At 46.3% G+C, this 27,749-nt stretch overlaps 2 protein-coding genes across 2 annotated transcripts in view; one reads left to right on the top strand and one right to left on the bottom strand.

The window, feature by feature from the left end:
* LOC120909737 overlaps nt 1-27,749 on the top strand; it is an 857,992-nt gene that overhangs the window by 153,758 nt on the left and 676,485 nt on the right. The window lies entirely within an intron of this gene.
* Nucleotides 1-27,749, bottom strand: part of LOC120909738 (zinc finger protein 850-like) — a 100,847-nt gene that overhangs the window by 42,544 nt on the left and 30,554 nt on the right. Inside the window, exon 5 of the mRNA XM_040321465.1 lies at nt 11,136-12,403. Coding sequence (XP_040177399.1) covers nt 11,136-12,403 — 1,268 coding nt within the window. The remainder of the gene's footprint in view (nt 1-11,135; nt 12,404-27,749) is intronic.

Genomic DNA, 27,749 nt, shown 5'->3' with positions numbered 1-27,749 from the left:
CGGGATTACAGTATGAGGAAGTGAAAAATACAGAAAAAGTTGAACACGAATCAGCACACATTATACACCACATATTAATAAAATAATAAAGTTACATTCCCACCAAACAATATACATTAACCGAATTATTAAAAAAACATTGTTTTTATCAATATTTAAAGCTCATACATGTGCCTATTTACATGTGAATGGTGTATAGGAAATGAATGGAATCCCACATATGTAATGCAGCTATACACCATTCATATCAATGAAAAACACATTTATAATCATTACATTTTAATAAAGTATACAAATATAAACCCGTATAACTGTAATAGAACAGTCCATGGGTAAAAACATATTTTAGGGTTTACAATTTTTTTTTTTACTAATAAATAAAAATTTATATAAAAATGACTTTAACCACTTAAGCCCCGAACCTTTAGGCAGCTAAATGCCCAGGCCAGGTTTTGCGATTCGGCACTGCGTCGCTGTAACAGACAATTGCGCGGTCGTGCGACGTGGCTCCCAAACAAAATTGGCGTCCTTTTTTCCCCACAAATAGAGCTTTCTTTTGGTGGTATTTGATCACCTCTGCGGTTTTTATTTTTTTCGCTATAAACAAAAATAGAGCGACAATTTTGAAAAAAATGCAATATTTTTTACTTTTTGCTATAATAAATATCCCCCAAAAACATATATAACATTTTTTTTCCCTCAGTTTAGGCCGATACGTATTCTTCTACCTATTTTTGGTAAAAAAAATCGCAATAAGCGTTTATGGATTGGCTTGCGCAAAATTTATAGCGTTTACAAAATAGGGGATATTTTTATTGCATTTTTATAATTTTTTTTTTTTTTACTAGTAATGGCGGCGATCAGCGTTTTTTTTCGTGACTGCGACATTATGGCGGACACTTCGGACAATTTTTACACATTTTTGGGACCGTTGTCATTTTCACAGCAAAAAATGCATTTAAATTTCATTCTTTATTGTGAAAATGACAGTTGCAGTTTGGGAGTTAACCACAGGGGGCGCTGAACGTATTAAGCTTCACCTAGTGTGTGTTTACAACAGTAGGGGGGTGTGGCTGTAGGACTGACGTCATCGATCGAGTCTCCCCTATAAAGGGGATGACACGATCGATGCGCCGCCACAGTGAAGCACGGGGAAGCCGTGTTTACATACGGCTCTCCCCGTTCTTCAGCTCCGGGGAGCGATCGCGACAGAGCGGCTATAAACGAATAGCCGCGCCGTCGTCCCGGATCGCTCCCCGAGGTAAGCCGCCCGCTAGAAGGCAGGGAAGTATATATACGCCCATCTGCCTGTCCGTGCCATTTTGCGGACGTAAATAGTCGTGCGGCGGGCGTTAAGTGGTTAATAGCATTTTAATGCAGGTAGACTAATATATATATATATATACACATAGAAATAAACACACACACACATATATATATGCTATATGATGATGTATATATATAATACACTATAAATTCCTAAGCTGCTCATTTTGGGGGGTGTATTGGGGGGACGATGGGATCTGACTGTAGAGCTGCTTGTGTGTGAAGCATGGAAGACAAAAGACTTCCTTCTTCCTCCACAATACTCAGCCAGCTTCGGCTTCTCTCTCGGATTCTCCACCTCTGAGATGGTGAATCAGAAAGTGAGAATTCTGTCACAGATCGCCAGTGAGGTGCTGAGATCGCACCTTCATAAACTGCTTTCCGTTTCTGTGACAGTCAGTTACAGATTCTCACTGTGCTGAGATAATCGGTGGAGAGAACATGTTCTCCGCTGATTACCTCAGCTTCATAAACTGTGTATGAGATCAGCGGTGAGAATCGGGATCGCCGCTGATCTCACTTTCATAAAAGGACACCATAGTCTGAACACGGCCTTGTGCTGTGTGTGTATGTACTGTACAGAGGCGGCTCTCTAATTAGGCAAGTTAGGTGGTCAGTCACCTACAGGGGTCTTGTGGCCACCAAATTTGTGTACCATATGTGTGGGAGAAAATATCCCCTGGTTGATGACCCCGGGCCGGACTGGCTGTAGGAAATTCCGGGGCCGAATGTCCTAACAAGAACTGCCTTCCCCCAAGCTCCCCTTTCACTCACTGCCCCGCCCACCACACACTCTGCCAATCAGATGTTACATCACAACAGGGCTTTGCAGCCCTGTATCCAATGAAGGTGCTGCCAACATCTCCCTTCTCACCCACCGTGTGTGCCTGACACTCTGTACTGTGTATGCAGCGAGTGCTCAGAGGGGAATGAAGATGCCGGGAGGAGACCAGAGATGACAGGGGTGGTGTGCCTAGGACTGGACACAGGTGAATGTCTGCATAGTCTTTGGCCATCTCCTGTATCATGTCTGCACAGTCTCTGACCATCTCCTGTATCATGTCTGTACAGTCTCTGACCATCTCCTGTATCATGTCTGCACAGTCTCTGACCATCTCCTGTATCATGTCTGTACAGTCTCTGACCATCTCCTGTGTCATGTCTGCACAGTCTCTGACCATCTCCTGTATCATGTCCGCACAGTCTCTGACCATCTTCTGTGTCATGTCCTCAGCCTCTAACCACCTTTGTATCATGTCCTCAGTCTCTGACCATCTCCTGTATCATGTCCTCAGTCTCTGACCATCTCCTGTATCATGTCCTCAGTCTCTGACCATCTCCTGTATCATGTCCTCAGTCTCTGACCATCTCCTGTATCATGTCCTCAGTCTCTGACCATCTCTTGTATCATGTCCTCAGTCTCTGACCATCTCCTGTATCATGTCCTCAGTCTCTAACCACCTTTGTATCATGTCTGCAATCTCTTACTTAAACACACTGCTAATAGTATTACAACATTTCGATTCGGTGTACCTCTAGCAGACATGATACAAGAGATCAATGCAGCCTCGCCAGTGCAGCCTACCTGTGCCCATAAGATGCAGCCTCGCCAGTGCCTGTGGGATGCAGCCTACCAGTGCCTGTCAGATGCAGCCTGCCTGTGCCCCGGATCAGAGCGGCAATCTCCCTGTGTCATGGAGCTGGATTTGAATTGCCTGGGCCGCAGTAACAATGTCCCGCCTCTGGCTCCCCCAAGGTAGCACTTGAAACACTACGGTTACCAGTGCACTTGGCGGGCTTGGCCTTTCGTAACTTCTTCCTATATTACTTGGCATCCCAGCTGGTGCTCATCCATGATTGGCTGTGCCCAGTTCCGGCCAATGCCTGTACCTCCACGGAGGGAGCCATCGCATCTTCCCTGGAAACCCTACATAATATTATCTACAGAGGATGGGTCCCTGATCGCCCCGACACCTCTCTACTTGCCACTTCCCTTTCCTCTATATTGTCACAAAAGTATCCAAACACACCTGGCTGAAATGTCCCAACAACCCCCTGTGGTTTATCCCTAATCTGCAGGAACTGTACTCCCTTCCTGATCCCAATCGATGGTACTCCAAGGGGGTTAAATATTTATGCCACCTGTACAACGCTCAGGGCTTTAAATATTTTTCTCAGCTTTGTTTAGACTTTGATCTACCGAGATTGTACCTATTTTATTATTACCAGCTCAGGCACGCTATCCATGCCCAGTTTGGCTCCCTGGACGATCCCACTGACCTTCCCCCGTTGGAAAAACTGCTCAGACAGCCGGACCCCACTAAACTTGTCTCCACCTACTATGCAGCCCTAATGACTGACTTTAACCCCAGGTATCACAAAGCTCAGGTAAAGTGGACCTCTCCCTGGTAGACGAGGACTGGTCAGAATTTAGTGATACGTATAAAACTTCAGTTATTGCTTCCCCGGATCGCATCATACAGGTCAACATTTTTCATCTAACCCACCTCACTCTGGCTAGGTTACACAGGATGGGTCTCCTGCCCTCGGCTGCCTGTGTCCATGGCTGTGGCCAGGAGGCCGATTTCTTACACTGCTTCTGGTCATGCCCAGTAGTTCCGGGACTTCTGGGAGGAAGTGGGTGCTTTCATCTCATCGGCGCTAGGCCTCCCAAACATAATCCACCCCAAGAACTGCCTATTTTGGCAAATTACACCTATCATCACATGCCAAGAGACTGCTCCGCATACTCTACTTCTATGTTAGAAAAGCTATTTTACTGTCCTGGAAGGGCGCACAGACCTCTCTGAGGTCCCTCTGGGTAAAACTTATTAATGATTCTATCCCACTGTATAAACTTATTTTTCAACTCTGGAAACGGAACAAAACCTTCCACAATATTTGGGGTAGATGGTTGGCTAGTCCGCTAACCCTCTCCCAGCACTCATTGTACTACTCTTGATTGACCATTGATGGGCCGTGCCCCAGGGATCTATGCCCTGGTAATACACCTGAACCTTTTACCATTGTGCCTACTTTATATCTTTGCACTGATATCTGTTTATTTTTCTATGTCTGAGCATATTGCCTACTGTTTATGACCAGATTGTCTGGTGGTATTGTTGTTGTTTTTTGTGTTTCTTTCTGTTTGTTGGTTTGTCTTAAATCCAATAAAAATATCTTTAAAAAAAAACAATGTCCCGCCTCCAGTGACCACGTCACACTGAGTCAAGTCTATCACAGGAGGCGGGACATTGTTACTGCGGCTCGGGCAATTCAGCTCCCTGACACAGGAAGATCACCACTCTGCAAGAAGAGGAGGAGGAAGGAGGGGAGGTCAGGACCTTGATCCATCAGGATGACACCCCGCAATGGGCGGACCCCCGGAGGCACGGCCACCGCGTATGTGCAATTATCTGCACTTTTTTTCTTTCGGCAATATGCTGAAAACACCATTTTGGGACGATATGTTTCGGCCGATAAAATTTCCGAGCATCCCTAATTATAAAAACACCTCTTAATAAAACCCCCATCCCGTATTATTGTATAATCTGTTATTATAAACGGAAAAGCTGAATTAGATTGGAAAAAAACACACATTTCCGACATTAAAGGGTCACTAAAGGAAAAAAATGTTTTTGCTGAAATGACTGTTTATTGGGTATAGAGACATAAAAGTTAACTGATTGCTTTTAAAAATGATTACAAATTGAATTTAATTTATCATATAATGTGCCTCTAGTTTCACTTTCGCTTTCAAAGGTACATACATGAAGTTCCGGGTGAGAGGTGAGTCGGGAAGACTCACAGAACAAAAACAAACAAATCCAGGGCAGTGTTTTGTTTTTAAAATCAATCTGATTGGTTCTGAGGAGTTTTAGACACACAGTAATGACAGCTTAGACCACCGTGAGAAAGCTCCCAGTACTGTGGTTATAAGGAAACAGGCAACCAGGAAGTGTGGAGATCACCGCAGAATTAAGAGCTACTTCAAAGCAAAAACGAACAATAAGGACATGAAACCAGTACTGCAGTAGGGTAAAGGAAGCTATTTAGCTAAAAAAATATTTTCCTTTAGTGACCCTTTAAGAGAATGTTCCGGCCCCGTAAGTGGGGGAATGTTCTGACCCTGAAGGGGTTAATGTACGACTCCACACTATATATGTGTACATACCTCCCAACTTCCTGAGATGGGAATGAGGGACTTCTATTAGCAAAAGTATGTAGGCATAGGACACACCCCTTAATGGAGAAACATTAAAAAAAATCAGGGACAGTTGGGAGGTATATGTGTGTATTATCATCTGCTGGAGATAAAAGACGTCACAGTGACTATGGAGGAAGAGGACGGACATGACGGGGTTACTGGGTGTAAATAGAAGATAAGATCTTATTACCTCCTCTGCTGCTGATTCCAAAGATGTCTCCTCACTACTTCCTCCCGACTCACCTCTCACCTGGAACTTCCTGTTTGTTCCTGACATCACTTCCTGTCTTCCATAGAGTTTTCCTGTCTCTATGGTAGAAGTGAGAAGATCACCACCTTGTGAAGCTCAGAGGAACTGCAGCCCCGAGAAACGTCTCGTAGTGTGAACACGGCCGTGTGCTGGGTGTGTATGTACTGTATATCCTTATAGATGGGTCATCTCCACTCCCACCAAGGGGGAGAGAAATATATTACTGCCTAGTCCAGCCTTTCTCAGCCAGGGTTCCTCCAAAGGGTTCTAGGGGTTCCTTGAGCAATGGACAATTTCTCTCTCAGTAACAACTGACATCAATGATCTGTAAGGAGGGCAGTCTTCACACTGATGACATATAAGAGGGTCCTTCTCCCATTGGTCACCAATGTAAGGGACCACTACACTGACCACTGATATAAGGAGAAATTCCATCCAAACCGTGAGATTGGTCAGAGACTAATTGGTATCATTCTGGGCATTGCCAGACGAGGTCTTGGTGACAGAGTGAAGGGTGATGCTGCTCATACTATATGTGACCCTCATCTACATCATGGACTTCTTCTTCAGCTTCTTTTTAAATGGCATAGAAATCCTATAGAAGAGGTTGGGGGTCCTGAGTAGTCATAGAAAGGCCCAGCACCCCAATAGTAGAGGAAGAGGTGGTCTGGTGACATGGAGAAGACCCCGGTCAGTCTCTGGATCTCCATCATTGGAAACATGGTGAGACAACAAATACAGCGGGATGGTGGAGGAGATGTTGGTAGAAGACCCTGACCTCTGTATATGATATACTCCTGACCTCTGTATATGATATACTCCTGACCCCTGTATATGATATACTCCTGACCTCTGTATATGATATACTCCTGACCCCTGTATATGATATACTCCTGACCTCTGTATATGATATACTCCTGATCCCTGTATATGATATATTCCTGACCCCTGTATATGATATACTCCTGACCCCTGTATATGATATACTCCTGACCCCTGTATATGATATACTCCTGACCCCTGTATATGATATACTCCTGACCTCTGTATATGATATACTCCTGATCACTGTATATGATATACTCCTGACCACTGCACTCTAGACCCATTATTCAGAGTTACCTTTAACCTGATGACCTACAAAGGCTTTTAACCACTTCCCACCCGGCCTATAACAAAATGACGGCCGGGAAGTGGTTCAGTTATCCTGACTGCCCATTATATGATGTCCAGCAGGATAAGCCGTAATCGCATGCCCTACGGGGCGCACATCCCGGCGATCTCTGTTGTGCAGAAACAAACAGAAATGTTTTGTTATTATTATTATTCATTACGTTCCATTCGTTTAGATGCGGCATTCATTATTTCGGGTAACTCGTAACTTCGGATAAATTCATATTCATTACGTTCACTAACAGCTAAATTTGAAAAGGAAATTCTGATAATTTGTTAGTTATTATTTCGGATTTTGAATTTCTGGATTCTCAAATTTATTCAAATGAATGAATGTCGATCATAACTAATGACCCGAAAAACAAGAAACAAATGAAATGAAAGGAAAACAAAGAAATGTTTGGTCAGTGCACATGTCTACAGCTTAGTAGATGATAAATTAGACAGATAACTGAGAAGCCGCAGATGTCACTCGCTAACAAGCTTTTCGATGTTTTACGAAGTTCCAAGGAATGTCTATACAAGAGGAAATCTATATGTTGTAAACGCCTAGAAGAGGCCACTTGGCATCCTGGCGTGAGTCGCTCCTTTCCCTGGTGAAATAAAAGGTTTGTTTTCCTGGAGTCCGTGTCCGGAGTCCTTTCCTGGTTTCCCAGAACTCAAAGAGCCGTTTTGCTGCAACATTTATCTGGTGCATTGGCCGGGAAACCAGGTGTGACGGCTGTGACAGGTGACAACACCACCAGCAATTCTTCTCATTTCACCTGTGAGGTTGGTGGTTCAACTGGAGCCGGGCTTCAGGACTTCTGGATGTATGGAGACTCTCTGATGCATCGGTTAGTCAAGACACACGCAGGGATATGGTGAATCAAAAACTACAATTTTATTCCTTGTGGGCACTGCACTTATTCAAAACATACAAGAAAAGGAACGCCCTTGGTTCAGTCAATCGTAGTAAAGTAATTAGTTTATACAAGTAATACAGTACGTCACAATTATACAACATTCCTGAGCGTGTAACCAGCTAAGACTTGTTCTACCGCATGCCCTATCTTGTTATGCAAGATGTTTTTGTTCTATTGCACGTACACAATAACATATTGCAAGGCTGTTTCTAGCTTCTGTGTAATTAATCCCAACGGTTCTGGTTTAAAGGATACATCTCTACAAGCATTGATATTATGGGGGAACTCTAGCAAGCCTTACAATGCATTGATATTATGGGGGAACTCTAGCAAGCCTTACAATGTATTGATATTATGGGGGAACTCTAGCAAGCCTTACAATGCATTGATATTATGGGGGAACTCTAGCAAGCCTTACAATGCATTGCTATTATGGGGTAACTCTAGAAAGCCTTACAATGCATTAATATTATGGGGGAACTCTAGCAAGCCTTACACCACCGACACACACAACTTTTTTTCTCTTCAATACATTTTTTTATTATAATTTTACTTTTAAACAGATTACAGTCATAGAATCAGGAAATAGTAAAAAGGTAGAAATGCGATTGGTCAGGAAAATGACTTGTCTGGAATGTGGAGGCAAAGTCATACAATACAATACAATACAATACACAACGTGTTACATTATTATAACAAAGTCTTGTAGAAATGATCACACCATAGAAAATGGGGGAAAAGGAGAAAATAAACCCGGATATTAAGGGGAAATCTGTGTACGAGGAACACCTTAACAATCACCACCATTTTATTCTCCAGGGCCTCTGCTATCAGATAATATATATTTGGGGGTTTTATCTAATCTTCAGGCCCAAAATAATGCAAAAACATCTGACGGTGAAAGGGTTAATGTGAGCTAGATGGGATCACTCTGCTGTGCTCACACATTAGAGCTCCCCCTAGCTGCAGCCTGGTAATAACATTGCTAGGAGGTCTATTCATTTATCTGCTCCATACTTCCCATCTTTATATAAACGTCTCCTGACATTTAGGGGTCTATTCATAAAAGATGTGCATAGCAATTCCCCCGGGGAAAGTCCATGTACATTCCTTCTGTGTGAATGGGGGAAAGATGAATGTTATTAGGATATTTGCTGTGCTGGTCGAATGGTTTCCATTCATTTACAACGGAAATGATTGCATTTGGCCACTAGATGGAGATAATTTCTATGCTACTTAGCGCAATCTAATGGCCAAATGTGGTATTTTCTGTTTTACGTCAATGGTCGGTATTAAAACCACAGGGGCAGATTTTTGCCGCTAGATGGAGCCGATGATCCAATATTTGTCATGATTGGAGGAACGCGTGTCACATTCATTCTACAATTTGTTTTATAATAGATCCCTAAATGTCTGTGAAATCTTCCACCACAAAATGTCCTCAGCCAATGAGAGGGAATGACTCCATTTTTATTTTTCTCCTGCTATCAATGGCCAACACGGTACAACACTTCATCCATGTCTTTGGTGATCTCTGATCTCCTTATGAAGTGTTTCTTACATGATGAAGATCAGCCATGGAGTATATCTGAGGTGTATATCAGGGTGTGCTTCTTCCCCACATGTCCAGCAACATTCACATACAAGACATTTCCCGCACTCACTAATACACCTCGAGGGTTGTGTGGGACCCCTGATGTACAGGAAGACAGGACTTCAGTGAGGAACAATTCCCTCACTCAGGACAGGAATACGACTTCTCCCCCGTGCAGTGGTGGCTGGTGCTCAAATTTTTTTTTTGGGGGGGGGGGCACAAACAAACGAAAAAAGCTAGCCAGCGATTCGCAGTAAGTGAGTAAAGAAAAAGTACACCTTTAAAAAATGTTTTTTTTTAAATGCCAGGGGCCCCCGGGGAACACAGCACAGCATGGATGACAGGGGCCCCTGTGTAAACAGCACAGCATGGATGTCAGGGGCCCCTGTGCACACAGCACAGCATGGATGACAGGGGCCCCTGTATACACAGCACAGCATGGATGTCAGGGACCCCCGGGGAACACAGCACAGCATGGATGACAGGGGCCCCTGTGTACACAGCACAGCATGGATGTCAGGGGCCCCTGTGTACACAGCACAGCATGGATGACAGGGACCCCCGGGGAACACAGCACAGCATGGATGACAGGGGCCCCTGTGTACACAGCACAGCATGGATGACAGGGGCCCCTGTGCACACAGCACAGCATGGATGACAGGGGCCCCTGTATACACAGCACAGCATGGATGTCAGGGGCCCCTGTGTACACAGCATAGCATGGATGACAGGGGCCCCTGTGCACACAGCACGGATGACAGGGGCCCCTGTGCACACAGCACGGATGACAGGGGCCCCTGTGCACACAGCACAGCATGGATGACAGGGGCCCCTGTGTACACAGCATGGATGACAGGGGCCCCTGTGCACACAGCATGGATGACAGTGCTCTCAGTAAAAGTATCCTGTCTGCACTTACAGAGTATGTCCGCACACATCCACCAGCAGTTTCAGGGAGGGGTTGCGATATTTGGTGGTCTTACACCTCGGGCAGCCTTGGTCATCCATCTCTATTCTCTTCCCATAACACAGCACCTCAGTGCACTGCAAACTGTGTCCCCGGGAACCCGGCAGAAAGATTTTGGTTCCTCCCCCCACTGGTGTTATACAGTAGCTGGGGATTTCCTGGCTCCACACAGTGTTCTGGGATGATTTGGATCCAGATATCTGCATAGTGCATAGTACACGAGGCATGGTGGTGGCCAGCTCTTCTCTTACCTTCTTCGCAGCTCCGCTCGGGCCGTGCAAAGAACAGAGCTGCCCACGTGACGTCACTTCCGCTTTGCGTATGTAAGATGAAACCCGGAAGTAACGGCTATAGCAATGCTCCCAGCGCCCATAGTGGATCCAGGGACGCACGGGAAGCTAATCGGCGCTTTGCAATGCGCCGCAAGGCGGGTAAAAAGCCCGCAAATGAAGCGCCATGTCTGCAATCTCGTGATTGCTTTGACGCGGCGCTTCCCAGGGCACTGGTGTCCGGCGCCTAAGTTGACTTTGTTAAAGGACATATTTTTTTTTCTTAAAGGGGCAATTTAAAAAAAACATTTTTCTTTTTGTGCCTACAGGAGGGGGAGTGGCGCCCGGGCGCCCCCTATGGACGGGCCGCCACTGCCCCCGTGTGAGATCTCTGATGTCTGGAATAATTGGCCTTCTGCAAAAAACATTTCCCGCACTCAGGACAGGAAAAAGGCTTCTCCCCCGTGTGTATTCTCTGATGTGTGGAAAGACTGGACTTCTCTGAAAAACATTTTCCACACTCAGAACAGGAAAAAGGCTTCTCCCCCGTGTGAGATCTCTTATGTGTGGAAAGCTTGGACTTCACTGAAAAACATTTCCCACACTCAGAACAGGAAAAAGGCTTCTCCCCCCTGTGTATTTTCTGATGTTTGGAAAGACTGGACTTATCTGAAAAACATTTTCCACACTCAGAACAGGAAAAAGGCTTCTCCCCCGTGTGTGATCTCTGATGTGTGGAAAGATCGGACTTCTGTGAAAAACATTTTCCGCACTCAGAACAGGAAAAAGGCTTCTCCCCCGTGTGTGATCTCTGATGTGTGGAAAGACAGGATTTATCTGAAAAACATTTTCCGCACTCAGAACAGGAAAAAGGCCACTCCCCCGTGTGAGATCTCTGATGTCTGCAAAGACTGGCCTTCTGTGAAAAACATTTCCCGCAATCAGGACAGGAAAAAGGCTTCTCCCCCGTGTGTATTCTCTGATGTGTGGAAAGATGGGACATCTCTGAAAAACATTTTCCACACTCAGAACAGGAAAAAGGCTTCGCCCCCGTGTGTATTCTCTGATGTGTGGAAAGACGGGACTTATCTGAAAAACATTTCCCACACTCAGAACAGGAAAAAGGCTTCTCCCCCGTGTGTATTCTCTGATGTGTGGAAAGATAGGACTTCTGTGAAAAACATTTCCCACACTCAGGACAGGAAAAAGGCTTCTCCCCCGTGTGAGATCTCTGATGTGTGGAAAGATAGGACTTCTGTGAAAAACATTTCCCGCACTCAGGACAGGAAAAAGGCTTCTCCCCCGTGTGAGATCTCTGATGTGTGTAAAGATGGGACTTCTCTGAAAAACATTTCCCACACTCAGGACAGGAAAAAGGCTTCTCCCCCGTGTGAGATCTCTGATGTTTGGAAAGAGTGGACTTTACTGAAAAACATTTCCCACACTCAGAACAGGAAAAAGGCATCTCCCCCGTGTGTGATCTCTGATGTGTGGAAAGACGGGACTTATCTGAAAAACATTTTCCGCACTCAGAACAGGAAAAAGGCTTCTCCCCCGTGTGAGATCTCTGATGTTTGGAAAGAGTGGACTTCTCTGAAAAACATTTTCCACACTCAGAACAGGAAAAAGGCTTCTCCCCCGTGTGAGATCTCTGATGTGTGGAAAGATTGACCTTCTTAGAAAAACATTTTCCGCACTCAGGACAGGGAAACCTCTTATGTATTAGAAAGACAGCACCGTCCCTCACAGTCTGAGGTTCCTCAGGATAAGAGGAATACGATGGTCCGGCACCATCCCGCACAGTCTGAGGTTCCTCAGGACAAGAGGAATACGATGGTCCGGCACCGTCCCGCACAGTCTGAGGTTCCTCACGATAAGAGGAATACGATGGTCTGGCACCATCCCGCACAATCTGAGGTTCCTCAGGATAAGAGGAATACGATGGTCCGGCACCGTCCCGCACAGTCTGAGGTTCCTCAGGATAAGAGGAATACGATGGTCCGGCACCGTCCCGCACAGTCTGAGGTTCCTCAGGATAAGAGGAATACGATGGTCCGGCACCGTCCCGCACAGTCTGAGGTTCCTCAGGATAAGAGGAATACGATGGTCCGGCACCATCCCGCACAGTCTGAGGTTCCTCAGGATAAGAGGAATACGATGGTCCGGCACCGTCCCGCACAGTCTGAGGTTCCTCAGGATAAGAGGAATACGATGGTCCATCTACACTGTGTGGTGCCGGATGGACATTTGAGGTAGTCGGGTTTTCTCCTGGACTATACTGTGTGATGTCCTCATCTTCTACTTTACAGTCTGGAGACAAAGTGAGACAATCCTCTGAGGTTTTCCTCATCTCCCGTCCATCTACTAAAATAGAAATACAAAGATTATTACTAGACATGAGCTGATTGGTTCCCCTAACACAGGACTCCGCCCACATCAGGCAGCTTTGTCTCTGAGGATCTTACAATTCCCCCCTCAAGGTAACTAGTAAATGGGTCCTCTGATCTCCTACCAGATCATTTCTTTATTCATGGACCTTAGTCAGAGAGTGAGGAAACAACGAGAACTGTCTTTTATAGGAGTGACAGTGATGAGGGGATTATAGGACGAGGGTCAGGAGTATGTAATGTACAACAGAGTATATAGTGCAGGGGTCAGGAGTATGTAATGTACAACACAGAGTATATAGTGCAGGGGTCAGGAGTATGTAATGTACAACATAGAGTATATAGTGGAGGGGTCAGGAGTATGTAATGTACAACATAGAGTATATAGTGCAGGGGTCAGGAGTATGTAATGTACAACATAGAGTATATAGTGCAGGGGTCAGGACTCATGATATTGGTATTCAGTAATCAGTGGTGGATGAAATGATTACTGGAGAGAAGTTGCAGAGATCCCACACCGCTGCCTCCCATCTCCTGAGACTGCACTCAGTGACTTGGGTCTGAGACTATACAGACATATCCCTCCACCCGGCACAGCCAGCAAATAACAGAGCAAGTAACCCCGGGAGAATTGTTCTGTCAGAGATCTCACTAGACCCGGGCATGGGGCAGAAGACCCAAGGTACATACCCCAGGTGTCTAGGTCAAGCAAACCCTATGGTGAAAATCAACATTTTGCTGCCAGCTGAACCCCAGAATCTCCATAAATCCAGTCTAGAGACATAAATTGTGTCTGCAGCACAGAGAAGGAAGATTATCCAAGAGAAATACAGGAATACAGGACGGGGAACACAGCTCAGGAAAGTGACCAGGGGATTACAGGCTGATATCACCCAGTCCCGGCCCTACTCTGGACCAATCAGTGAGCAGTATGGGTGGAGGAATGGATTTAGTGTTAATGACCCACCTGTGCTGATCTCTGTAGGAGTGTCCTCCTCTATAAATGTCCCCGTTATTCCATCCTCCTCCATAGACTGCTGATCATCCCTCACATACGTCTCTTCTTCTTCTGATTTCACCTCAAATTCTATATCGATTGGATCTCCACTCTAAACCAAGAGAATGAGAGAGAATATCATCTGTAAGATATAAACTTACATACAAAATCCACACATCATCTCCACCAGTCCATGTTCTAGATGCTACGCCCCACCGACCTTGTAACAGTGGGGGATGGTGTGACCTTCCTGTGTGGAATCCCGGGAATACAGAGGACGGGGACATCTCTCTGGTGGGTTCCTGGTATTAGGTGGCTCCATCATATCCTTGTGTCCTTCTGAAAACTCCTCCATCACTCCATACTCCTCATCCTCCTCTTTATACTCTTCTTTAATATCAATATTATCATCCCCGAGGTTTCCACTCTGAATATATAATAAAACATTCATTATAATAAACATGTTTGTGTATAAATCATAACCACCAATAATAGTTCCTCATCTACCTGATGATGGTGGGGGATGGTGTGTTCTTCCTTCATCACCCCATCCTCATCATCCTCCTCCTTTATCTCTTCTTTAACCTCAACTTTAGGATCTCTCAGGTTTCCACTCTGAATATAGAATAAAAATGACATCAATGGTAACAATGCAGATAATGTACAGATCCTAATGATACTATCAGTGATTGTTCCTCATCTACCTGATGATGGTGGGGGATGGTGTGACCTTCCTGTGTGGAATCCCGGGAATACAGAGGACGGGGACATCTCTCTGGTGGGTTCCCATTACTGGATCCATCTGTAGGAAACACACACACTGACTGAATACATTGTTTCTATGTGTTTATCAGATGATGGGGGATCTAGGTGGAGCCTCCGTACTGCTCTCTCCTTTACAATAAAGTCTCCTCTTACCCGGTGATGTGAGGGGCGGCTGATTGTCCATCATGACGTCCTTGTAGAGATCCTTGTGTCCTTCTAAATACTCCTACATAGGGAAATAGACAGTGACATCACCTGATACTTACAAAGATAAAGTCATCATCCAGACACACCCCTTGTGTTGAACCTTCACAGACATCAGGAATAGTTATTTCCTCCTCCATAAAGATTATAAAATCAAACACATGTATCATAAGTCCACCTCTGACTAAAACCCCCAACCCGTATTCTCGTATAATCCGTTAGTATAAACTGAAATGAAGAGAATGTTCCGGCCCTGTAAGTGGGGGAATGTTCTGACCCTGAAGGGGTTAATCTAGGTTTCCACACTATATATGTGTGTATCATCATCTGCTGGAGATAAAAGACGTCACAGTGACTATGGAGGAAGAGGACGGACATGACGGGGGTTACTGGGTGTAAATAGAGGATAAGATCTTATTACCTCCTCTGCTGCCGATTCCAGCGATGTCTCCTCACTACTCTCTCCCGACTCACCTCTCACCCGGAACTTCCTGTCTGTCCCTGACATCACTTCCTGTCTTTCATAGAGACTTCTTCTCTCTATGGTAGAAGTGAGATCACCATCTTGTGGAGATCAGAGGAACTGCAGCCCAGAGAAACGTCTCATAGGTGTCCTTTTATGAAAGTTGCGGTAAAATACCGCTATTCAGTTCTCAGGCATTCTCAGGGGAGATCGCTCTCCTCTGAGTGCCTGTTTATGAAGCTTTGTAGATCGATTCTCATGTTGAGATGAGGAGCGATCTACAAACGGCTGGAAACTCCTGAGAACTGCTTCTCTCACTGTAATCTGGCGTGATGTAGCGGGATTACAGTACGAGGAAGTGAAAAATACAGAAAAAGTTGAACACGAATCAGCACACATTATACACCACATATTAATAACATAATAAAGTTACATTCCCACCAAACAATATACATTAACCTAATTATTAAAAAACATTGGGCCAGATCCTCAGCCAGAGGTGCAAATTTAGTTTGTCCTAACTTATGTCATTTAAGTTACGTTGCCCTAAGTTGGTGTCGTAAGTGCCGTATCCACAGCGCATTTGCGTCTAAATTTGCGCCAGCGTAACTTAAATTCAGAGGCGTAAGGCGGGGTTTTTGCAAGTGGGAAGGAAGTGGGCGTGCTTCATTGTAATGAGCCGTGACCCCATGCAAATGAGGCGCCGGCCGTACTGCGCATGCGCGCACGAATCGGGACCTCACTGGGCATGTGCAGAACTGGTCTCGGCGCAATCAGTGAGATAGGTAAAAGGCCAAGTGTACTTAGTTTGAGGATCGCCCTGTGTGTAAAAAGCACCACACACACACACTTCCCTTGCAAAAGTATATCCCATTGTTCCCCTTCCATGAGCAATTTGCTTCTGCTCTGTTTGTTTGTGTGTTGGTAAGTTGTGTTTGTGAGAAAAGTGTTTGAGGAGTTGGAGAGTCTAGTTGTTGTTTGTTTTTGAGAAGTGTCTTTATTTAATTTGTTTGTTATTGTTTTTGCTGATTGTTTTTTGTTTGTTTGTTGGTGCGTGTTTGTTTTTGAATTACTATTAGCTGTGTCCTTGTGTGTTTAGATTTGGGTTAGTTTTTTGTGGTATATATTTTTGTCAGGTTTTTGGGTGTGTATTGTAGATTGTTTGTCGGGTGTGTTTGTTGTTGCTGGGTGGTGTATGTGATGCCCCCCAAACGCAGGAAGCTTAATTTCACCCTGGGAGAGAAGCAAATTCTTGCTCGGGGCATTGTGAAATATGGGCGATTTCTGCATGGCCCTGAGAGCCAGAACACCACCCCGGCCAGGAGGAGGCAGCTTATAAAAAAAATCACCGACCAGATCAATGCGGCGGGGGGGGGGGGGAGACCAGGACCCCCGCTGGCATACAGAAAAAAATAAATGATCTGAGAAGCGTCGTCCGGAATAAGATGGCAAGGATCGACGCCCATACCAGGGGCACTGGAGGAGGGGGACCCTGCCCAGTCAGACTGACGGAGGAGGAATTTTTTGTTTATTCTCTGTTGATTAGCATGTGTGGGTGGGGGAAGGGAAGATGTGCCAAGTGTGTGGTTCCTCAAACATGTGATTGTTTTGTGTCCTCCACAGATGGCCAGGAGGTTACACGCCAGGAGGTTGGAGGCCAGGAGGTTGCAGGCCCATCGGGCCAGGCTGCAGCACCACCCCCAAGACAGGCTGATGATGAGTCCCAAGAAGGGCAGGATTCCCCAGGGGAGGGGATTGGCCAAACCTCCACTCATGAGGAGATTGAGGGGGAGGAGGTTGAGGGGGAGGAGGATGAGTGGGAGGAGGATGATGAGGGGGAGGAGGAGGAAAATATGCAGATTGGCCGGGAAGTCCTCCTGGCCACTGATATGATGACCTTTGAGTCTTCCCCTGAGACTACCCTTGAGGCTGGCACCAGTCAGGCCACCATCAGGGGTAGCCCCTCCCACTTCTCCCCCAACAGGCCTCCAGTCACCAGGGTCACTCTCTCCCCTCCTCCAGGCCCGCAAGACTCAGCGGCAGCCAGGGGGCCAACCCAGGAGACCGTGGCTGTGGGCGAGCGTCTGTCGGCCAGTGTGGTGAAGGACAATGCCCGGCAGACCCGCACTCTTGGAAAAACTTACGCAGATGGAGCACAGCCAGGGTGAAATGATGGAGGCACTCGGTGATGTGGCCACCAACTCAACGGCGGTCATTACATGTTTGAACGACATACAGACCGCCACAACGCGCGTGGCCCATGAGCTGAGTGCCCTGACCCAGGCTGTGCAGGACAATACAAGGTCTGGCCAGGCCAATGCGGCTGCCCTCACTGCCTGTCTCACTCGCATTGCAGGGGCCATGGAGGGCAGGCCAGCAGGGGCGGCTCCTCCTTCCCCAGCTCACCCCCCCCAGGAGGCTCCTCCTTCCCCAGCTCACCCCCCCCAGGAGGCTCCTCCTTCCCCAGCTCAACCCCCCCAGGAGGCTCCTCCTTCCCCAGCTCAACCCCCCCCCAATGGACATCCTCCGCGACGGCGTGGCCGTGGCCGTGCCCCTGCCCAGCCAAGGCGTAGCAATCGCCGCCGCTAATTAATTTGCTGGGATACTTTTGTTTTTTTGTTTATGCATTTTTTTTTTTTATTATTTAATTTGGTCTTCTGTACTTATGATTTGATTTATGTGTGTGAATGATGTGTGAATGTGGGGGGGTGGCATTCCTGAGAAATTAAGGGTGTCACCCTCAGTTTTGGTGGAGAAGGGATCCCCAGGACCAGGGAGAAGTGCAATCCCAGGTTCCTGAATGGTGTATGAATGCACAGTGACATAATTGGAGCCGTGGCGTGGCGTTACTGCTCCCAAGTCCCAAAGGGGGGGGGGGGACTTGGATCTAATCCAATTGGATGTGCATGTGATGTGTCTGTGCTAGGAACCACAGTGGTGTGCATTCATGCATTATCATTGTGACTTTATTGATGTGCATTTACAGGGAAAAGATACATTCTTATTGTGACATTAATCATGTACGTTTACTGGGAAAAAATGCCTTCTGCAAGGCGTCTCCTGGCTGCTGTGCCCTCAGCAGACCGGGTAGAGTTGGTTGGGGGAGTATTGCCTGGGTCAGGGGTCAGATCATCACATAAGTCAATATGCAGTCCCCTTCTGAGGGCAAAGTTGTGGAGTATACAACATGCCCCAATTATTTGGCACACAAAGTCAGGGGAATACAGCAGGGTACCCCCAGACTTATCCAGGCATCTGAAGCGGGACTTCATAAGCCCAAAGGTCCGTTCAACCACTCCCCGGGTTCGTATGTGCGCCTGGTTGTAGCGTTGCTCTCCTGGGGTTTGGGGGTTCCTGAATGGGGTCATTAGATGAGGTCCCAAGGCATATCCTGAGTCACCTGTAAGGGAAAAGACAGGAGGATATTAGTCATGCATGTGCCCCTTGTGATGTCAGCATCATGGGGGGGACATACCTGACACACGTCACTCACCAATCAGCCAGCTGTCTCCATACATGTTCTGGTCCAAATCTCTTGAGATCTGGGTCTGCCGGTAAATATAACTATCATGGCAGGATCCCGGAAATTTAGCACAGACGTGCCAGATGAGGCCATGGGCATCTACGATCACTTGCACATTGATGGAATGCCAGCCTTTACGATTCCGGAACATGTGCTCAGTATCATGGGGTGGTTGTAGTGCCACATGGGTACAATCAATGGCCCCGATGGTGCGTGGAAATCTGGCAATGTGATAAAAGTCTGTCATGGTCTTTAAACGCTGATCCTCCTGGGTGGGTTTTTGAAACTGATTTCCCATGCGCCGCAGGATTGCAGGGACCACTTGGTGCACACACCTGCTGATGGAGGATTGTGCCATCCCAGCCACGCCTCCACTTGTGCGTTGGAATGAGCCAGTGGCAAGAAAATGCAAAGTTGCCAGTACTTTGGCGAGTGGCTGCAGTGCATGGGAGCGTTGGGTTGGGCTGGTAAGATCATCCTGAAGTATTGTTGTTAATTCCAGGATGGCCTCACGGGTAAATCTGTAGTTGCGGAATACTTCAGAAGCAGGCATGCCAAACAAATCTTGGCGTGGGCGGTATACCCTCTCCTGTGCCCTCCTCCTCCTCCTTCTTTGTGCCTCTATAGACACTAATGCAGCTAGTATCATTGATGGTCCTGGCATTTTGGCAGAGAGATTTTAGTCCTGAACGTGTGTGTGCTGAGCTCTTCCTGAATGGTGTTGCTTCAGCAGACATTCAGACGGCATGTGTAAAATTAGGGCTGCTTTTATAAAGTGTAAATTCCCACCAGGAAACTATCAGGTGCGCACAGGGCGTAATCTACGGCGCACACACTTAATTCTGTGGATCGCCCTATCTCCCTCATTTGCATCTTTGCCTATCAAATAAAGCGGCGTGCCTAGCGTAATTTGCGCACGAGAATGCGCCGGTGTAATTTTTTTAGGTAGGACGGAAAAGCCGGAATTTCAGGCGCTTCTCGTTTTGAGGATCGGGCGCAAAGATACACGCCGTGTAAAATTAGAAAAATCGAGTTAAGTCGGCGTATCTCTTTTGTGGATCTGGCCCATTGTTTTTATCAATATTTAAAGCTCATACATGTGCCTATTTACATGTGAATGGTGTATAGGAAATGAATGGAATCCCACATATGTAATGCAGCTATACACCATTCATATCAATGAAAAATACATTTATAATCATTACATTTTAATAAAGTATACAAATATAAACCCCGTATAACTGTAATAGAACAGTCCATGGGTAAAACCATATTTTAGGGTTTACAATTTTTTTTTTACTAATAAATCAAAAATTATATAAAAATGACTTTAACCACTTAAGCCCCGAACCTTTAGGCAGCTAAATGCCCAGGCCAGGTTTTGCGATTCGGCACTGCGTCGCTGTAACAGACAATTGCGCGGTCGTGCGACGTGGCTCCCAAACAAAATTGGCGTCCTTTTTTCCCCACAAATAGAGCTTTCTTTTGGTGGTATTTGATCACCTCTGCGGTTTTTATTTTTTCCGCTATAAACAAAAATAGAGCGACAATTTTTAAAAAAATGCAATATTTTTTACTTTTTGCTATAATAAATATCCCCCAAAAACATATATAACATTTTTTTTCCCTCAGTTTAGGCCGATACGTATTCTTCTACCTATTTTTGGTAAAAAAAATCGCAATAAGCGTTTATGGATTGGCTTGCGCAAAATTTATAGCGTTTACAAAATAGGGGATATTTTTATTGCATTTTTATAATTTTTTTTTTTTTTTACTAGTAATGGCGGCGATCAGCGTTTTTTTTCGTGACTGCGACATTATGGCGGACACTTCGGACAATTTTTACACATTTTTGGGACCGTTGTCATTTTCACAGCAAAAAATGCATTTAAATTTCATTCTTTATTGTGAAAATGACAGTTGCAGTTTGGGAGTTAACCACAGGGGGCGCTGAACGTATTAAGCTTCACCTAGTGTGTGTTTACAACAGTAGGGGGGTGTGGCTGTAGGACTGACGTCATCGATCGAGTCTCCCCTATAAAGGGGATGACACGATCGATGCGCCGCCACAGTGAAGCACGGGGAAGCCGTGTTTACATACGGCTCTCCCCGTTCTTCAGCTCCGGGGAGCGATCGCGACAGAGCGGCTATAAACAAATAGCCGCGCCCTCGTCCCGGATCGCTCCCCGAGGTAAGCCGCCCGCTAGAAGGCAGGGAAGTATATATACGCCCATCTGCCTGTCCGTGCCATTTTGCGGACGTAAATAGTCGTGCGGCGGGCTTTAAGTGGTTAATAGCATTTTAATGCAGGTAGACTAATATATATATATATATATATACACATAGAAATAAACACACACACACATATATATATGCTATATGATGATGTATATATATAATACACTATAAATTCCTAAGCTGCTCATTTTGGGGGGTGTATTGGGGGGAAGATGGGATCTGACTGTATAGCTGCTTGTGTGTGAAGCATGGAAGACAAAAGACTTCCTTCTTCCTCCACAATACTCAGCCAGCTTCGGCTTCTCTCTCGGATTCTCCACCTCTGAGATGGTGAATCAGAAAGTGAGAATTCTGTCACAGATCGCCAGTGAGGTGCTGAGATCGCACCTTCATAAACTGCTTTCCGTTTCTGTGACAGTCAGTTACAGATTCTCACTGTGCTGAGATAATCGGTGGAGAGAACATGTTCTCCGCTGATTACCTCAGCTTCATGAACTGTGTATGACCTGAGATCAGCGGTGAGAATCGGGATCGCCGATGATCTCACTTTCATAAAAGGACACCATAGTCTGAACACGGCCTTGTGCTGTGTGTGTATGTACTGTACAGAGGCGGCTCTCTAATTAGGCAAGTTAGGTGGTCACCTACAGGGGTCTTGTGGCCACCAAATTTGCCTACCATATGTGTGGGAGAAAATGTCCCCTGGTTGATGACCCCGGGCCGGAATGGCCGTAGGAAATTCCGGGGCCGAATGTCCTAACAAGAACTGCCTTCCCCCAAGCTCCCCTTTCACTCACTGCCCCGCCCACCACACACTCTGCCAATCAGATGTTACATCACAACAGGGCTTTGCAGCCCTGTATCCAATGAAGGTGCTGCCAACATCTCCCTTCTCACCCACCGTGTGTGCCTGGCACTCTGTACTGTGTATGCAGCGAGTGCTCAGAGGGGCATGAAGATGCCGGGAGGAGACCAGAGATGACAGGGGTGGTGTGCCTAGGACTGGACACAGGTGAATGTCTGCATTGTCTTTGGCCATCTCCTGTATCATGTCTGCACAGTCTCTGACCATCTCCTGTATCATGTCTGTACAGTCTCTGACCATCTCCTGTATCATGTCTGCACAGTCTCTGACCATCTCCTGTATCATGTCTGTACAGTCTCTGACCATCTCCTGTGTCATGTCTGCACAGTCTCTGACCATCTCCTGTATCATGTCCGCACAGTCTCTGACCATCTTCTGTGTCATGTCCTCAGCCTCTAACCACCTTTGTATCATGTCTGCAGTCTCTGACCATCTCCTGTATCATGTCCTCAGTCTCTGACCATCTCCTGTATCATGTCCTCAGTCTCTGACCATCTCCTGTATCATGTCCTCAGTCTCTGACCATCTCTTGTATCATGTCCTCAGTCTCTGACCATCTCCTGTATCATGTCCTCAGCCTCTAACCACCTTTGTATCATGTCTGCAATCTCTTACTTAAACACACTGCTAATAGTATTACAACATTTCGATTCGGTGTACCTCTAGCAGACATGATACAAGAGATCAATGCAGCCTCGCCAGTGCAGCCTACCTGTGCCCATAAGATGCAGCCTCGCCAGTGCCTGTGGGATGCAGCCTACCAGTGCCTGTCAGATGCAGCCTGCCTGTGCCCGGATCAGAGCGGCGATCTCCCTGTGTCATGGAGCTGGATTTGAATTGCCTGGGCCGCAGTAACAATGTCCCGCCTCTGGCTCCCCCAAGGTAGCACTTGAAACACTACGGTTACCAGTGCACTTGGCGGGCTTGGCATTTCCTAACTTCTTCCTATATTCGTTGGCATCCCAGCTGGTGCTCATCCATGATTGGCTGTGCCCAGTTCCGGCCAATGCCTGTACCTCCACGGAGGGGGCCATCGCATCTTCCCTGGAAACCCTACATAATATTATCTACAGAGGCCGGGTCCCTGATCGCCCCGACACCTCTCTACTTGCCACTTCCCTTTCCTCTATATTGTCACAAAAGTATCCAAACACACCTGGCTGAAATCTCCCAACAACCCCCTGTGGTTTCACCCTAATCTGCAGGAACTGTACTCCCTTCCTGATCCCAATCGCTGGTACTCCAAGGGGGTTAAATATTTATGCCACCTGTACAACGCTCAGGGCTTTAAATCTTTTTCTCAGCTACGTTTAGACTTTGATCTACCAAGATCGTACCTATTTTATTATTACCAGCTCAGGCGCGCTATCCGTGCCCAGTTTGGCTCCCCGGACAATCCCACTGACCTGCCCACTAAACTTGTCTCCACCTACTATGCAGCCCTAATGACTGACTTTAACCCCAGGTATCACAAAGCTCAGGTAAAGTGGACTTCTCTGGACCTCTCCCTGGTAGACGAGGACTGGTCAGAATTTAGTGATACGTATAAAACTTCAGTTATTGCTCCCCGGATCGCATCATATGGGTCAACATTTTTCATCAAACCCACCTCACTCCACTCCGGCTAGGTTACACAGGATGGGTCTCCTGCCCTCGGCTGTGGCCAGGAGGCCGATTTCTTACACTGCTTCTGGTCATGCCCAGTAGTTCCGGGACTTCTGGGAGGAAGTGGGTGCTTTCATCTCATCGGCGCTAGGCCTCCCAAACATAATCCACCCCAAGAACTGCCTATTTTGGCAAATTACACCTATCATCACATGCCAAGAGACTGCTCCGTATACTCTACTTCTATGTTAGAAAAGCTATTTTACTGTCCTGGAAGGGCGCACAGACCTCTCTGAGGTCCCTCTGGGTAAAACGTATTAATGATTCTATCCCACTGTATAAACTTACTTTTGAACTCCAGAAATGGAACAAAACCTTCCACAATATTTGGGGTAGATGGTTGGCTAGTCCGCTAACCCTCTCCCAGCACTGATTGTACTACTCTTGATTGGCCATTGATGGGCCGTGCCCCAGGGATCTATGCCCTGGAAATATACCTGAACCTTTTACCATTGCGCCTACTTTATATCTTTGCACTGATATCTGTTTATTTGTCTATGTTTGAGCATATTGCCTACTGTTTATGACCAGATTGTCTGGTGGGATTGTTGTTGTTTTTTGTGTTTCTTTCTGTTTGTTGGTTTGTCTTAAATCCAATAAAAATATCTTTAAAAAAAAACAATGTCCCGCCTCCAGTGACCACGTCACACTGATTCAATGTCCCGGGATTGGATCAGTGTGCCGTCTATCACAGGAGGCGGGACTTTGTTACTGCGGCCCGGGAAATTCAACTCCCTGACACAGGAAGATCACCACTCTGCAAGGAGAGGAGGAAGGAGGGGAGGTCAGGACCTTGAGCCTTCAGGATGACACCCCGCAATGGGCGGACCCCCGGAGGCACGGCCACCGCGTATGTGCAATTATCTGCACTTTTTTTTCTTTCGGCAATATGCTGAAAACACCATTTTGGGATGATATGTTTCGGCCGATTACATTTCGGAGCATCCCTAATTATAAATACACCTCTTAATAAAACCCCCATCCCGTATTATTGTATAATCTGTTAGTATAAACGGAAAAGCTGAATTAGATTGGAAAAAAAAAAAACACATTTCCGAAATTAAGAGAATGCTCCGGCCCCGTAAGTGGGGGAATGTTCTGACCCTGAAGGGGTTAATGTACGACTCCACACTATATATGTGTACATACCTCCCAACTTCCTGAGATGGGAATGAGGGACTTCTATTAGCAAAAGTATGTAGGCATAGGACACACCCCTTAACCACTTAACGCCCGCCGCACGACTATATACGTCCGCACAATGGCACGGACAGGCAGAAGGGCGTATATATACGTCCTTGCCTTCTAGCGGGTGGGGGGTCCGATCGGGACCCCCTCCGCTGCGTGCGGGATCCCTCGGGGAGCGATCCGGGACGACGGCACGGCTATTCGTTTCTAGTCGCGATCGCTCCCCGGAGCTGAAGAACGGGGAGAGCCGTATGTAAACACGGCTTCCCCGTGCTTCACTGTGGCGGCGTATCGATCGAGTGATCCCTTTTATTAGGGAGACTCGATCGATGACGTCCATCCTACAGCCACACCCCCCTACAGTTGTAAAAACAAACACAGTGATCCCTAACTCCTACAGCGCCCCCTGTGTTTAACTCCCAAACTGCAACTGTCATTTTCACAATAAACAATGCAATTTAAATGCATTTTTTGCTGTGAAAATGACAATGGTCCCAAAAATGTGTCAAAATTGTCCGAAGTGTCCGCCATAATGTCGCAGTCACGAAAAAAATCGATGATCGCCGCCAATAGTAGTAAAAAAAATTTATTTTTATAAAAATGCAATAAAACTATCCCCTATTTTGTAAACGCTATAAATTTTGCGCAAACCAATCGATAAACGCTTATTGCGATCTTTTTTTACCAAAAATAGGTAGAAGAATACGTATCGGCCTAAACTGAGGAACATTTTTTTTTTATATATGTTTTTGGGGGATTTTTATTATAGCAAAAAGTAAAAAATATTGCATTTTTTTAAAAATTGTCGCTCTATTTTTGTTTATAGCGCAAAAAATAAAAACCGCAGAGGTGATCAAATACCACCAAAAGAAAGCTCTTTTTGTGGGGGAAAAAAGGACGCCAATTTTGTTTGGGAGCCACGTCGCACGACCGCGCAATTGTCTGTTAAAGCGACGCAGTCCCGAATCGCAAAACCTGGCCTGGGCATTTAGCTGCAAAATGGTCCGGGGCTTAAGTGGTTAATGGAGAAACATTTAAAAAATTGGTTAACAATGTAGAAATTGGATGGAAGGTTTAGCACCGGGAAAGACTTTTTGATAGATAAATAGTGCATTTTATATCCATGTATATAGATCAGACCAACATGAGGGACACATGAGGAGGAAAGAGGGACTTTGTTGTGAATGAGGGACAGTCCCTCCAAATCAGGGACAGTTGGGGGGTATATGTGTGTATTATCATCTGCTGGAGATAAAAGACGTCACAGTGACTATGGAGGAAGAGGACGGACATGACGGGGGTTACTGGGTGTAAATAGAAAATATGGGGCCAGATTCACAAAGGTTAGCGGATCTTTAGATCCGTGTAACCTATGTGTTTTAAGATCCGCCCTCGCAAGTTTGTGAGGAAAGTGTCAAATTCACAACACACTTACCTCCAAACTTGCGACGGCGGATCCTAACTCCCCCAGCGGAATTCAAATTCCGCGGCTAGGGGAGTGTCATATTTAAATCAGGCGCGCTCCCGCGCCGATTTAAATACGCATGCGTCGTCCGGGGAATTTCCCGGCGTGCATTGCTCCCACTGACGTCAATAGGAAGTCAGTGGTTGCGACGTGAGCGGGACTTGCGACGCGCGTGTTCGTGAATCGGCGTACGCAAACGACGTAGGAAATTTCAAAATCGACGCGGGAACGACGGCCATACTTAACAATACTTACCCCTGCTTTTAGCAGGGGTAAGTATACGACGGGTACCGCGCTACGGAAACGACGTAAGAACACAGCGTCGGGTCCGCGTACGTTCGTGAATTTCGCGTATCTCGCTGATTTACATATTATTCAGTGTAAATCAGCGGGAACGCCCCCGGCGCCATTTTTAAATAAAAAAAAAAGATCCGACAGTGTAACACAGTGTGACACTGTCGGATCTCAGCCCTATCTATGCGTATCTGATTCTATGAACCAGGCGCATAGATAGGACCAGTAAAAATCCGAGATACGATGGTGTATCTGAGATACTCCATCGTATCTCTTTTGTGAATCTGGGCCATGATCTTATTACCTCCTCTACAGCCGATTCCAACAATGTCTCCTCTCTACTTCCTCCCGACTCACCTCTCACCTGGAACTTCCTGTTTGTTCCTGACATCACTTCCTGTCTTCCATAGAGTTTTCCTGTCTCTATGGTAGAAGTGAGAAGATCACCACCTTGTGAAGCTCAGAGGAACTGCAGCCCAGAGAAACGTCTCGTAGTGTGACCACGTCCTTGTGCTGTGTGTGTATGTATTGTATATCCTTATAGATGGGTCATCTCCACTCCCACCAAGGGGGAGAGAAATATATTACTGCCTAGTCCAGCCTTTCTCAGCCAGGGTTCCTCCAAAGGGTTCTAGGGGTTCCTTGAGCAATGGACAATTTCTGTCTCTCAGTAACAACTGACATCAATGATCTGTAAGGGGGGCAGTCTTCCCACTGATGACATATAGGAGGGTCCTTCTCCCATTGGTCACCAATGTAAGGGACCACTACACTGACCACTGATATAAGGAGAAATTCCATCCAAACCGTGAGATTGGTCAGAGACTAATTGGTATCATTCTGGGCATTGCCAGACTAGGTCTTGGTGACAGAGTGAAGGGTGATGCTGCTCATACTATATGTGACCCTCATCTACACCATGGACATCTTCTTCAGCTTCTTAGTAAATGGGATTGAAATCCTATAGAAGAGGTTGGGGGTCCTGAGTAGTCATAGAAAGGCCC

Source organism: Rana temporaria, chromosome 8, assembly GCF_905171775.1.
Source record: "Rana temporaria chromosome 8, aRanTem1.1, whole genome shotgun sequence".
NCBI classification, from domain to species: Eukaryota; Metazoa; Chordata; class Amphibia; order Anura; family Ranidae; genus Rana; species Rana temporaria.
This window is presented reverse-complemented; position numbering and strand designations above follow the sequence as displayed.